Raw genomic sequence first — 14,464 nt, 5'->3', positions numbered from 1 at the left:
TCCTGAATAGACAGGCTGATGGTAATGAAGAGAATGTCTTCTTTTAAAGTACAGGACACAATCTAGGCTCAAGACAAACATGGTTATTTTCCCCAAGTTAATGAGCAGCAGCATCTCATTGTAATTACTTATGCCTGCTGCTTATATGAAGAGCAAATACAGTGTGAAAATAGTTGTTGTCAGAAACAATAAATTGTATAGTGGAGCAATTAAAAGGGAATTTACAGTTAAGACTTACTGTGGATTGATTAGGTTAAGTGTGGACTGGATTACAAATCAGCCTTTGTAATTTGTTTTATGTGACAAAGGTAATGCCATGAAAGAAATGGGGACTTAGTGCGACATAATGGTGTTACAGTATTGACACAGAGAGTATTATGTACAGTTCATAACTTTCTGTGTATGAGAGAACATGGACCTGTGCTGTTATCTCTAGTCTTTTTGCTCTTTAGCTCAATATGCCTAGAATTTACTGGTTTTTCTTTCCCCATACTTCAAGCCACATTGGAGTGATTGCTTGTATTTTTTTTAGTTCCTAAGTAAAGTTACATTCTTGAGAAACACTTACGTGGTACTAATTTGCCATTGAACTGAGCTGTAGGAGGTAAATATTTAAGGGCATCTATTCTTCAAATGTGGAAAAAACTCAGCAGCTAGAAATGTGCTTGTTTTGTGAGAGTCTATAGATAGTCAGTTAACAAGATGTATTGAGAGAAATTCAGCAAAACACATCTTTATTCCTAATCCTTAGCAGAGATGTATAGCAAAAGATACAGGAGAATCTGGATTTTACATTAGCTGTTAAAAACTGAATTACAGGCAGGATTGAAAGCAGGGAAGGAACTTAGAACAACAGATCTGAGACAGCCAATGAAGTAATTGGATATTTTTTGACATTATTTGCATGGAAGGCAACTGTACCTTGTCACAGTCTTCTTAGGAAAGAGAAGAAAATGCAATGCACATGTAATCTTAATTGAACTACTCTGTAAAATTGAATCATTGCTATGTTAAGCTGGAGAATTAAGATGCTGAGCATTAAGGGTACCACAATGAAATTACTAAATGGTCTAAAACATTCTTTGAAAGTAAGATTGAGGCTGCAGACAAGCTGAGACTGAAGGCAGTTGCTGTCGCTGCAGCAATTACACAAAAACTCCCAATGGTTACTGTGGCACAAGAGCCCTTTCAGTTTGGAGGGTTGGAGGCACCTGCTGCAGTGCCTGCCACAGGCTGACAATGACTGAGCAGCTGCTGCCCTGTGTCACCACTTATCCTCTTGGCCAGCAGCACTGCTGTCACCTTGAGCTTTCTGTGCCCCTTACATCCACCTGCAATCTCTTTTATAGCACTTACGCTGCTTCAGGGCTGGCACTCTGTGGTAGGGTTTTTGTTTGTTTGTTTAGTATTGTGGTTACTGTGGGACAGTGTTGTTGATGTGACCCCTTTAGGTGCTGTGATAACATCAATAAAATCATTTCACTGTTCTTCCCACACTCTCTGTTTTACTAAAAATAGGGGAGGAGGAAATGCTGGCAGGAAGGAAAAAGAAAATAAAACTTGGAATGGGGAGGTTGTGGGATGTTTTTCATGAATGTAATTGAGTGCAATTGTGGGCCCTGCAGATGTTAAACAACATGGGAAGTTGCCAGTCTTGCATACAAGGAGCAGTTAGTGCCATGCTGGTAGTAGTGGGAGTCCCTCCATGGTTTTGAAATAGGACACTTGTGCTGCCTCCAGCTTGAGGAGTGCTGGGAGTTTGCAGACTTAAATCTACATGGAATGCACTTCTTACCCTTGGTTTGCACCCTACAGATGCAAAGCAGAGGTTGCTTGGTTGGAGTTTTTGGTTGATTCTGGGGTTTGAGTCTTCCTTTGAGGCAGAGAGCTCGTGGCAGGTTTCCTGCTTCTGCTTCTCTCTCTTGTCATCATAGGAAGGAAATATGCCATGAACAGCTTCAGTTTGATGCAGTGCTTTGCTTATAGAGGGGAGGAAGTTGAACAGGAGCAAACAACTACTTCTCCTCTTGAGCAAGTTTATATAATTTAATGCAACCTGAACAGGAGCTTAGAGTAAACTTGTGTGATGTACAGCAAAACAGGTTTGCTTAGTTCACTGGTATGGTCCCAGCAGTGGAAGCTAAGCTGTAAGGAGCTGCCACACTTCTATTGAAGAAAAGTATGGAAAAAAAAAAGTTGAAGGACTGACAAACTTGTCAACTTCCTTCCCTGACTGATGAGAATAATTAGGCCAGTTTGTTACTGAGGCACTTCAGATTTGACTTTGACTGGCTGAGTAAGAGAACTCAGAAAAACAAATTATCCAGGCAGTACTACTTCATTGGGAAATTATAGCCTTCATTGATGGCTGCTGAATGTTTGCACTGTACCCTTTGTAAAGGTTTATTGAAGCTATAAGTTCAAAGGGACATCTTTTTCCTAGTTCTCTAGTATACCAGTGGATTTTTGCTTTTTAGGTTTATTTTTATTTTCAACACTGGCACTGAAAAATAGAAACTTTTTGAGATCATGTAAAACTGATTGATGCTTTTGGTCATTTCAGGTCATACTTCCCAAACTTTTCTACTCTTTTAGGTTATTGGTGTTTGTGCCTGTTCATGAGGCAATCAACCATCAACAAGGCTAAATTAAAATTAATCACCCAGTTTTGATTTCTCAAAATACCTGTAGGAAAGCTAAATATCGTTATGAACCCATTTCCCCTGTGCCAATATTTTAACATAAAGTTGGATTCTACAAAGGCTTTTATAGAAATCAGTAATTTGATCAAATATGGCCGAGTGAGATTACTTTAAAAAAATAATTAAATATATACAAATTATAAGTATAAATTAACATGAGAAGTCTTGATTACTGCATTTCTTGGGAGATGTATATACAACTTAGGCTGATCCTGGATGCCTGAACTTGGCCCTGATACAACTCTGTAGGTTTTGTCTGCAGTAGTGTCTTGTTGGCTCTTTGAGAACTGTTTGATGACTGTAAGTCAGTGTCCTCTGCACATGATCTGCAAGGACTTTTTTTTTTTTTTTTTTTTTTTTTGCAAAACATCTAGTTAGCCACCTGAAGTCAGAGTTGTGGGATATTCTGTCCATATAATGGATTATTGGAGATACTCCGTTAATTAAAATGTCTGGGAAAAATGCTAACATTTTTTCTATTATAAATGGTAGGTAGAATTGTATATTAATTGACTAATTTAGAATGTCAGGATGCTTTTTCCAAGCCAACCTTGTATTAATAGCAAGAATCCTTTTGCTGATAAAATGGTCTCCAATTATCACAGCTTGGGTTTTGTTGTACATTGAACAGAAGTCAACAAAACAAGTAAGAGAACCTGTCTAAATAAGGTACCGTACTCATTAAAAACACAAAATTAATCATAGGATCAATGAAGAAGGCAATGCTACATCGAGTTTGTTTTTTTCTTCCCCTTTCTAATCATAGAACAAAATAATGTTCCCTGAAAGGATCGGAACTATTATGTGGCACTCAATTATAAGGAGGTGAATAGGTCCCCAAGACGCTGTTTTATCAAAGGGGCAGGCTGGTGTTTACATGATGGCTGTTTGATTACAGACACCATCATTAATTCTGTGTGGCAGTGCTGCCCTGCAGCACAGACAGCGGGCAGGAGAGAGCCACCCTTCAAAGCAAGGCAATGATTTTTGAGTCATTGTCAAGCTAAACGGCAAGCAGGAAGGCTGAACTTGTATGGGTATATTTGAAGGGACTCTTGGGAGATCTGCAAGTGGAAGAAGATAATGCATTTTACCAACTGTTTAATTATGGTGTGTTCCTAAGTACACTTGAATAGAATGCTTTATTTGCATTAGAAAAATGAGTGTTACAAGATGTGTTTGAGTACGTGGAAGGTCACCTAAGGATGTTCAAACATGTATAAATACACATACACATTGTGTGCTTGTATGGAACTTCATAGATATGGAAGAATTCCCACTGCCATCTACTGGGCTGAGGCCAGCAATGTTCTGCCCTATGGATGTGCTATAAACATCCAGTTTCTGGACAGTGACCTGTTTTCTGAGGCTCTGCTGGTCAGTTCCTGGCACTTTCTTTCCCACCTTGTCTCTCTCTCCCTGTGGACAGTGAGCACATCCTCAGGTAGCCCAGGGTGTCAAAGCACAGTTGAGGTCTAGATTGTGGTTAGAAACAAAATAGGCTGATCCTTGTTTCTCCTCCTTCTTCCTTTGGTGGCTTGGCATATTTCTGTCTTCACACAGTTCAGTTCTACTGGGTAGCACTTGTCTGAGGCAGGATGTGTGGAATTCAGCCTCCTAGTGCAGAGAACAGCAAACCCCTACCAGCCCTCTCCCATCCTGCTCAGGGACTTGCAAAGCAGGAAGCTCAGGCAGGAACAGAAAGGTACTTGATAAGCATCCTTGTTACTCCATGCAGTGTGAGCTCAGCTCAGTGTGGCTCCCGTGGTTAAAGCCAAAAGCTAAAGTGGGATGTGAAAGTGAGGCTGGAAAAGGGAAGCCTCAGAGAAAGAGCTTTGCCTTTATAATTGACAAATAATGAGATGGGACTTCTTGGCAATATTTAGAGTCCTAAGAATTATTGGGAGGAGAGGGAGATCTCCACATAAAGGGACCTTGGGACCTTGTTTTCGTGTGTTTCTCTTTCCTATTTCATGCACAAATTATTTATCGTTTATTAGACATTACAATTCATTTATTACCAAAAATAAATGGTAAATGACTAGAAAATTAAGTTGTTCCTTGACTTCTGGCTATAGTATTAAATGTTGCCACTTAAGAGTACACTTTGGGATTTTTAAAACAAAAATCTAGGATCCTTTCAGCTTTATTGAAGGGCAAGCAATGGTGATTCTGTTCTTCATGGCTGCATTTTTGCATTTTAGAGGTTACTTGTTTTGTATGATGTTTTAAGTTTCAAAACCAAAAAGACCTTAGATTTATAGGATTTTTTTCTCTGTGGGGAAAAAAGTCTTTTCTATTAGACAAAGCATTCCAATTTTGCCTTTGGGGAGCCCCTACAGCAGGCAGGGTTATAGTTCTCTTTGGATGCCAGATTTGCAGTCTTCATGTTTTGAGCCCATTTGAATCTGATTTCAAGGGCTCAGAGGTGTCTTTTCCACACATCTTTAAGATATTTTCTGAGTGCTGTCGCTTGGGCAGAATCTGCACTAGTTCTCTTTGGATGCCAGATTTGCAGTCTTCATGTTTTGAGCCCATTTGAATCTGATTTCAAGGGCTCAGAGGTGTCTTTTCCACACATCTTAAGAGATTGTCTGAGTGCTGTCACTTGGGCAGAATCTGCAAACTATGGATTGCACTGCCAGAAGGAAGGGGACTCACTAGCAATCCTGAAGCAATGGCAAACTCTTTCCAGTCTGTTTAAAGATGGATCCTCCTCTTCTGCACTGAGGGAGAGCCTGGCCTGTGCTGTTTGACCTGGTCTTGCAAACCTCCTTCCCTGGCCTCAGGCTTCCCCCCAGACCTGGTCAGCCAAGCCACAGCAATTGTTTCTCGTGTGGTATTTGTGAGTTTATCACTGTAGGATCTGATTGTCACATCTGCACAAACAGCTGCATTTATCTTGCTCGTTTTAAGATGTGATCTAACTTCATCTTGACTGTACAGTGTCTAGCATATGCATGCCATGTGCTCAGGATGTTGCCTTTCCTGCTGTTCCTGTGGGTGCATCAAGGTTGGATTGATTGCCAGTTTTGTACAAGGAATTGTCCCTTTTGTCAGCCAAGGTAGTAGTGCAGACCAGGCAGAGAACTGGTGAGATGGCTTTGCTTCCCCACCAAGTGTTGCAGTTTTACTGTCCGTGGCTTGAGAGGGGGGTAGATATATGTTAAATTGACAGTTCTACTGGGCTGCCTTTCAACCAAGGGGTAAATTAACATCAAACCTCTGCTCCTTTATTTAAGGTGACTCCTGAATATTCAGAGGTATTTTCCCTTTTTTTTCAGCATAAAATCAAAATGTTATCTTTGCCCTTACAGCTTTTGCCATAATCCACATATAAATGAGGTGATAAAAAGTAAGGATTAAATAAATCTTTGCTAATACTTTTTGATTGGCTTAATCAATAATTAATCATCTCTTAGATGAGGCTGTAGCTTTTGGAGTAGATATAATTGGATTAACCGCTGAGCGGCCTTTGGAGCTTTGAAGAGATTAAAATGGCTGTAAATCCTATAATTAAACTGCCACAAACAAAAGCAATAGTATTAGAATCAGTCAGCTATTTTTAAATGAATCAGCAAGTCCTTAACACACCCCTAGTAGTAGTGTAGGCAGAGTCTGTTCTCTTAACTGATTTATTTCTTTCAACAAGATGAATATGTATCAAATCATTGTTTTAATTGCTTGGGCATGTATTAGCCAGAATGGCAGGTGAAATTTTAGGAAGAGCTGGCTGTTAGAGAATTCTCAGAAGAAAAGCTAGTTTGTGTATCCAAAACAGTGAACCTGCTCCTTGTCTTGAGCTTATTAGGCACTGACTTTTCATGGTGTCTTTAATTGGCTAAGTAGGTTTAGTCTACATGAATGAAGTCTTTATCTGTCCTGCTCTTCCCCTCCCACCTATTTGGGAAGATTTTTTGTGCCTTTTTCTTGAAAACAGAGGGCTTTAGCAGGAATAACTTCCTTTTAAAGGCTCATTATGTGCCAAACAATATACTGTATGTGACTGTATTATACACATGGGAATTGATATGTGTGCACATGCTAATATGGATTCTTTTTTTCAATCCCTCACAGAGATGAGCTCATAAAGCCAATGGGAGTGCGGCCGGATGGGACAATGGCTCCTTTGGAGGAAGCAGTCAGCCAGTACCAGACCAGCAAGCAAGAGAGCTCAGATTCAGACTAAGGCATCACCTGCTTTACTCTGTTCTCCTGTAATCCACACTTCTCCTTAGAGCCACATCTGTTATCCTCACATTAGCCAGCATCACTTTAACTGTTCTATTATTGGCATATTTAAATGATGGGTCCTGTGCTGTAATGTCTGAATTTTTATTATGTCTGTTTAGAGAACATATCAGTTTATTAGTTTATGATCTTTATTAATTTAAAATTAAATGTATTTTAAAAGGATAAAAAGTGAAAGCCTACAGTGTAAAATAAAGTCCACTTTCATTTTCCAGAATCCTGTTTTCTGAACTCTGTAGGTTTTCCCATTCTTGATAACCTTTTGTATTGTCTTGCCAGTCTTCCTCTTTATATAATTGTATTCATGAAGTGTGTTTACTTAATGGCATAAGGAGCAGAGGGTGTTTAGACTTAGAAGTCTGATTGACCTTATGAGGCTGCTTTAGCTGGCATTGAGCAGTGATTTCAAAGCTCCTGTTTTTGAAGTGCCCTGGGGTTTCTTACTGCTACAAACTTCTCCAGTTAAGCTGCTATTTAAGATTTTAACAATGTGTCAGTGACAGACTGCTTCTAAAACTGCCTTTAAATTGGGAAACAAGATGATGGATTTTGTACGTCTTCCCTCCCTCCCTGGTTAAGACCACACGAATATACCTCCTCCTCCCCTCTTTGGGTGAGTAAAAACATCCCTATTGAAAATGGTGTTCAAGAATTGCACTTAAATGATGCCATGAATGGGAGGGGACTGGAGTGCATGTGCCAGTGTTTCACTGAATTGGGGCCTGCTTTTGGAGATTAACTGCTGTGCCTCACTCGAAGGGAAGTCAAACTAATCAACAAAGAAATATTTCCTCTTAGAGAGAACTTAGGGAGCAATGGAATAGAGAATGGAAGGGTAGAAAGGAGAAGAGAGTGTCACTTTCAATTCTGTACTCTTTAAAAACAAAGATTAAAGTTTTAGGCGTGCTGCACTGATGTTGTTGCCTCTTTGCCTGCTTGGTTTCTTTCTGTGTTTCTCCTAGCATGAATTACATGAAGAATAATCCATGCCCTAGTTTTGAATTCTGTATTTTGTGCAGCTTAAACATGCCATTCCCTGGGAATGTTTCAGAGGTCGGTGTTGGTTCTCCAGTTTGTCTTTGTTTCCTGTGACTTGACACCGGTTCTCTGAACTAAGGAGGTTTATGTTCAAAGACCCTGTGAGGGAGATTTTGTATGAAATTGTGCTGTGGTTGCTTATGTGAGCAGCTTCTGTAGATGATCTTAGTCTTCCAAAAGAACTGAAAAGAAAAAAACAATGCACTGCTGTCCTCTCAGTGGTTCAGTTTGTGTTTCCAAAGGACACTGCCCAGCCAAAGCAATGTTTTGCTTGGTACGTGTGTAATATGTTATGTCATACTTCTTCTTTATGACTCCAGAAGTGGAAGGGACCAATTGTCCAAGAGCAAAAAATGTGCTAGGCTGCATCTAAGCTGGGTCTGAAAAATGTAATTGTGGGTTTAGCATCATGCCCTGACTACTCTGAGCCCAGCACAGGCAAGTATTGTGTATGTACCCTACAGGTGCAAAGAACTTGTGATCCCTCCCCAAGGAGCAAAACTTCCCTGGTGCTGTTGGTAAGGAACTGTCTTGTGTCAGCTGGGGCTGGGGAGGGAGTTGTGGGCTTCTTGCTGTTGAGCACTATGTACAGAGCATGAAAAAGAGCAAAATCTCCATTGCTGCTTTAGAAGCTGTAGAATATGCTCCTACAATTAGCTGGCTAAAGAGATTAATAAAACAATAATGGCTCCAGGGATCTTGTTACAAGCAGTATAGCACAAGGCTCTTGTGCTCTGCCTCCTGTTATTTGCCACAGGGCAGCAACATTTGCAATAAATAGTTCTGTTTAGTTTATCTTGGAAAACATGCTTGTAGAAGGTTCTGCAGGCATGGATGCTGCTTCATTTAAAAAGAAAAAAGTGAAGACCTAGCACAGGCCTGAATCCTCCAGCCCAAGAGTGGCTGTCATAGCTGGGTTGCCTGTAGTGCAGGTAAATGTAGATAAATTAACTTGCACTACTGCAAGAGTAGCTCTTGTTTCAAGGGGATAGTTTGTGAAAAGGCTGCTGCAGACTTTCTGGCTTATCTTTGCAATGTAACATAGGTCCAACCTTAGCTGCACTGGCTGGAGATCTGGGAATATCTTGGGACAAAGGTCCTTCAAATCAGCAATGCCTCTGCTTCCTTTTGTGCTGGCTGGTGTTTTCAGAGTAACAGAGCACATGGTAAGATTTCTCTTGGATGGGAGTCTGGAGAAAAGTGAGGTTAAAAAAAGGAACTACCTGGAATTTATGTACTGTGAAATATTGCTCCTGAATTTATTTTCAAAGTTGAACTTCCAAAACTGGGGTCTTGGGTAGCCGAGTCTTGCTTAAACTGGCAAATTGGGCAGTGTTGGGAAGGGTCTCCAAGTGGAATGCCTCATTTTACTCCCTTCTGAGTGAAATGTCAGTAGGTTTTTCTAGTGGTGACCATAAAGGTGCTACCCAGTGGATTTTAAGGACATGTACCTTTCACTCCCAAAATGTCTTCCACAGTCAGTCCCAAACCCAAAATCTCGTGTTTCAGTCTTTACTTTGGCATCAACAGTCCAAAGCAACACAGTTCTCATTAAAGCTCATCAATTATTTGGAAGCTTTGCTTCTCTTTGTTTCCCATTAGTGTTATGAAACAAAAGATGATGGGAAATTGCTGAAATTTGTCAGAACACTTTGTTCTTTTGTAAAATAATACAGACATATTTGTTTAGATGTTTGTGAAAACTTCCTGGCAGGTATTCCCAAATGCTAATTGAAATTTCATGTGCCCCAAAAGTGGTTTTTAGGAAAAAAGGTTGTTTACAATCTGTTAAAAATGTTGTGATATAATTACCAGAAGTTTAAAGAAATTTGCCAAAGAGGAAAACCACATTAGCTTTGATGTTTTGGGTGTCCAGCATTGCTGTGTGTGTGATTTTTTACCCTGTATCTTGAGTTTTTCCAAGTACCTGAAAATTTGCAAAGGCTTATAAAAAATGAAACCAAAACAAACAAAACCAAAAAACCCCAGAACAACCAGGCAATAGCATATTTTTCTTACAGTTCTTCAAATTGTAAATTTCTCCTGCATGGGTGAAAAAATCAGTTGTCAGAGGTGGCTTTAAGGAAGAGAACATTACAATGAAGCCGTAGCATTAGTGGGTTGCTAAGCATCCTAGTCAGAAAGAGGAAAGTAAACCCCAAAGTACACAATATCCCATATCTCCTGAAGGAGCATTCCACAACATTGTACTTCAACTTATTACCACAAAACAGCTAATAAAATCCTGTGCTTTAATCAGGCTGCCTGTAAAAAGGCTCTTCCACTGTTCAAACAGTTGAGAGCCAGACTTGGCTGGTCTTTGAGCAGCAAGTTAAACAGCTGCCCAGGTCAGATCCTCTTCTGGTCAAGCATGGAAAAGCAGTGATTTAGTAGTAGTGCAAAGATGTGGCTCACTTTTAGACAAAAAAAAAAGAAAAAAGAAAAGAAAAAAAATTTAGTCCTACAAATGAAAATTCTTCTTACATTAACATCTTAGTTACTTGCATGGATCTGGCCCTTATGGAAAGTGTTAGGGGCCATTTGTTCTCCACGCAAAAGCTTTTGCTTGTCCTGAAGTTGTCTCTCTCCAAAATACATGTCACTCTGGTGATGCAATATTTAGACCAGGAGTTTTGGGGCAAATCGATGTCCTTTTGGCTTTTCCATGTATCGTGCAGCTGTGCCTGGAAAGCAGCTCCCGGGCTGGGAGTCCTTCCCGAGCGGTGCCAGCCGGGCTGAGGCGGGCCTGGGAGCCGGAGGGAAGCAGGGCAGGCGTGAGGCCCAGGTGGGTGTGAGGTGAGGGAAGAGGTGGTGGCTGTAGTAAAGCTGAGCGTTTTTCAGGGCTCTTCCTCTTACCACAGCAATGCAGGTGAGTCCTGTCAGTCTCCTGCTTTTCCCCGTTGCTGTGGAAGGCTGTGCCTGCGCTGGGTTGCTGCCCTCGGTTCAGGCCCCCGCGGCGCTGGGGGTTGCAGTCGGTCCCTCACGGGGAGGTGCCCGTGCTCTGTGCCTTGCTGTCGTCCCTGGGAGCAAGCCCTGTTCCTGGCTCTGTGTGAGAGGGTCCCACAGGAACGAACCCAACTAATTTCTTGGGAAGGAGGTAGGAGCAGCCCTGTCTTCTCTGGGCAGCATTGGAGCCACTTTCAGTTCTGCCATGAGACAGCTCTGAGGGCCAGGCTGACCCGCAGCTGCTGCCATGCCAGTGGCCTCTGGCCAGGCTTGAGGACAGCGGATGCAGACTGTCGGGCAGGGAAAAAAGCCCAAACCCCAAATATTGCCACAAGCAGTCCTACAGCACCATCTGACAGCACGAGGGTCAGCTCAGCTCTCCGTCCTGGCTGGGAGCAGCAGGGTCCAACAGGACCAGGTAAGTTCCTTGAGCATCCCGGCTTTCTCCAGAGCAGGCGAGAGCACAGATCACTGAGCTGCTGATGTGCCTGGGAATCGATCCCTCCGACAGCATGCCAATCTCTGTGGGGTACCTAGGCAGGCTTTTAGAGGTTAGTGGGGAAGGAATTATTCAGACCACCCATCTTAGCTGGCTAAATTACCCGGGTAGTCTCTTCTAAGTCCTTTTCCAGTCACGGATGAGAGAGAGGACAATTCAGAGTAAGGCTCATTTGGGTGTACTGAATGACCCTCTGCAGGAGCTTTGCTTTCCCTCCCTCGACTACAGAGGGAGCCTGGGGAGACCAGCTGGTTACATTTAACTGCTAAATTGGTTGCCAAAAGATGGGTGGTGAGAATTCCTTCCAGTTTCCCCTTTGCCATGGACCACACTCTTCCCACAGCAGGATGCTCGCTTGCTCTCTCCTGCAAATTTGGAGATTGCTCAGTGCAATGGGATACACACCCCCAGGAGCCACTGCAAGACAAAGGCTGTATCACATCTCTTGGCAGGTACTGTATAAGGCTGTGTGCAGGATTTCATGGGCTTCCTGCTTAAACAGGTTCTTTAAAGCAGCTTTGCTTTTGGGAGCCTGTTTAACAATTTGCCTTGGTATAAGCCAAGTTTTACATACGTTCTGAAATTTGAAAACCCAAGTGAAACCTCTAGCAAAAATTGTAACTAGAGAGGGAAAGATAACAGAAAAGACTTCTAAGTTCACTCCATATTTAACAAATGGAGAGGAAGGTGAAGCCATACAAAATAAACCCTGCTGAGATTGCCCCTTCCTCTTTGCCTAATAAACCCATTAGAAATTGAAAGAAAAGCAGTCAAGATCGGCAGGCTTCAGGACATCCATTAGCCCTCTTTTACGTTTTAGAGCTTGTAACAGATGCTGACTGTGGGTGTTAGTCCTTGTCTAATCAAAAAGCCCAATTCTTCAGTCTAGAAACATAAAATACAAGTTTCTGCCAATAAGAGTTCAAACCTGAACCTAAACTACCAGGATTCTCAGGCCCCATGATTATTTTATGCTCAAGAAGTGAGTTTGCCTGGTAAATCACCGTGCTGTGGAACATCACACTTCCAAAGGCATTAGAAAAAACCAGTAGTTTATTAGTGCTTTTTTTTCCTTTTTGAGAAGAGACTAGTGACTGTCTGGATTCCCTCCTGTTTTCTCAGTCCCCAAATGTTCATAACACCCTGTTGGGGAGGAATAATTCCCATCCAAGTTGTAAAACACACTTACAAGTAGACAGGAAAAGCATGAACAGTGCTGTAAAGAAAACAAAACCGCCAGGAACAAGATCTTATTTTGCATGCTTCTCACTGTTGTATTTTTGTCCCAATTAGCATATTTTAAAGACAAGCCTTTTTGAAAAAAAAAATAATTCTGCTATCTGCCTGGACTGTTCTCAAGCTTTGAACTTTTCCATCCTTTCTATTGATTATGGCCAAGTGACCCATATTTAAAAAGCATTTACAATAAAATTATAGCACTTTCTTTTGTGCTGCCGGCTTTCCCAGTGAAAAGCTAAAATGTTTTAAAATTGTCACTTTTTGACAGAGGTAATGGCTGTAATATATTTAGTCTCTTTCCCCTTGTTGTGCTTAAAATGGCTATGCTAATAAAGGGCACAGCTGTCGATACTTTATGGCCTGCTGGGGGGAAGAGGGGGAACGAAGGCAAAAAACAGATTGACTGTGTGTCAACAAATGCAGCTGGGACAGAAAAAAAGAAGCCCCTTGAAGGCCCCTGCAACTTAAAGTCCAAGATAAATGATGTCCCTATGCTTAAAAAAAAAAAAAAAAGTAGGTTGGAATTCAATAAAGGGGAACTGAAAAGGAAACTGCTTAAAACTGAAAGCCTTTTCTCTGCCTCTAGACAGCTTACAAGAGAAATGAGCAAAACTGACCACAGAAAGAGGGTGAGCGGCCAAGAAAGAAAACAAAAGCCTATCCTGGAAAATATATTGCATCAAAGAATTATCTGAAGCGCAGTGCGGCCGGCGGGCGGAGCGCGTACAGTTTAATGGAGATGCAACAACTTTTACACGCCGCCGCCTCTGGCAGCTTTGTGCCAGGGAGGGAAAAGGGGAGCTGGAATTATTCACATCAAAGCAGCAAGAGTGGCACACCAGGGCAGTGGGGTGATGGTGGAGATCCTTCCCTGGGGAGCTGGGCTGGGTTGTGCCCGTGGCTTGTGCTCGGCCAGTGAGACTCACAGCGTGGGGCCGCTCCTGAGGCAAGGAGAGAGCAACAGCAGGGCTGGAAGGGGTGCAGGGATGGGCAGCTGGAATTAATGCAGTGAGGAAATGGCAATATTGGGTGCAAACCTGCAAGAATCAGGCGGTTTTCATTCCCCAGGTCATGAGGCAGCTGGTTTGCATGGAGGCAAAATCCTAACAAAGTGACAAGTGGCAGGGAGCCATTTGTTCATTGTCATTTCTTGGACAATTATGGAAGATGAGGACAGTTTTTCCCGGCCTAAGGCAAAACGCCTCTGTAACTGTGGCTTGTGTTTCCCAGAGGTGTCCTGAGAGCACGGCCTGGCTGCACCAGTGCCACCAGAGCTGCTGTATCCACCTGCTGAGAACCAGGGTCCAGGCATTCCCACTGCCTGTTCTGGGCCTGGAAAAAGGCTTCCTGGAAAATAAACCCTTGGCAGCAGGTGAGGCCAGGAGGGCTGGTGAGCCTGCAAATAACCTCTGCTTCTGCAGTGGGAGGAGATGCAGTCTGGGGTGGGATATCCTGCTTTGAGGAACTGTCTTCTCTTTCATTTTCCCACTTCTGTCATCCTTTACTCCCACCACTTTTTAAATTTATTTTTCATTCAAGGCCTTTTTTTCCTGGTGTGTTGTTCTCATTCAAAAACATCTGGAAAAGATACTCAAATGGAAAAAAAGAGTTATCTGTTTCCTCAGTTCCTCAATTTTTGCATGTGTGTATGTATTCCCTTTAACCTCTGAAAATTCTGTAAAAATGGAAGGAAGAAAAAATAAGTAACTGAAGACAAGGCAAAATCAGGAAATTTAAAAAAATCCTGAAATTAAATGGAGCAGTCATGTCAAATATTTACTAAAGCAGC

At 42.0% G+C, this 14,464-nt stretch overlaps 1 protein-coding gene across 1 annotated transcript in view; it reads left to right on the top strand.

Moving 5' to 3' along the window:
* RIC8B (RIC8 guanine nucleotide exchange factor B) overlaps positions 1-7,864 on the top strand; it is a 32,107-nt gene extending 24,243 nt beyond the window's left edge. The window contains exon 10 of the mRNA XM_039725464.1: positions 6,780-7,864. Within this exon, the coding sequence (XP_039581398.1) occupies positions 6,780-6,891 (112 nt within the window). The 3' untranslated portion in view covers positions 6,892-7,864. The remainder of the gene's footprint in view (positions 1-6,779) is intronic.
* The last annotated feature ends 6,600 nt before the right edge of the window (positions 7,865-14,464 follow it).

The sequence above is a fragment of the Passer montanus genome, unplaced genomic scaffold (assembly GCF_014805655.1).
Source record: "Passer montanus isolate IOZ18808 unplaced genomic scaffold, ASM1480565v1 scaffold55, whole genome shotgun sequence".
Taxonomy (NCBI): domain Eukaryota; kingdom Metazoa; phylum Chordata; class Aves; order Passeriformes; family Passeridae; genus Passer; species Passer montanus.
This window is presented reverse-complemented; position numbering and strand designations above follow the sequence as displayed.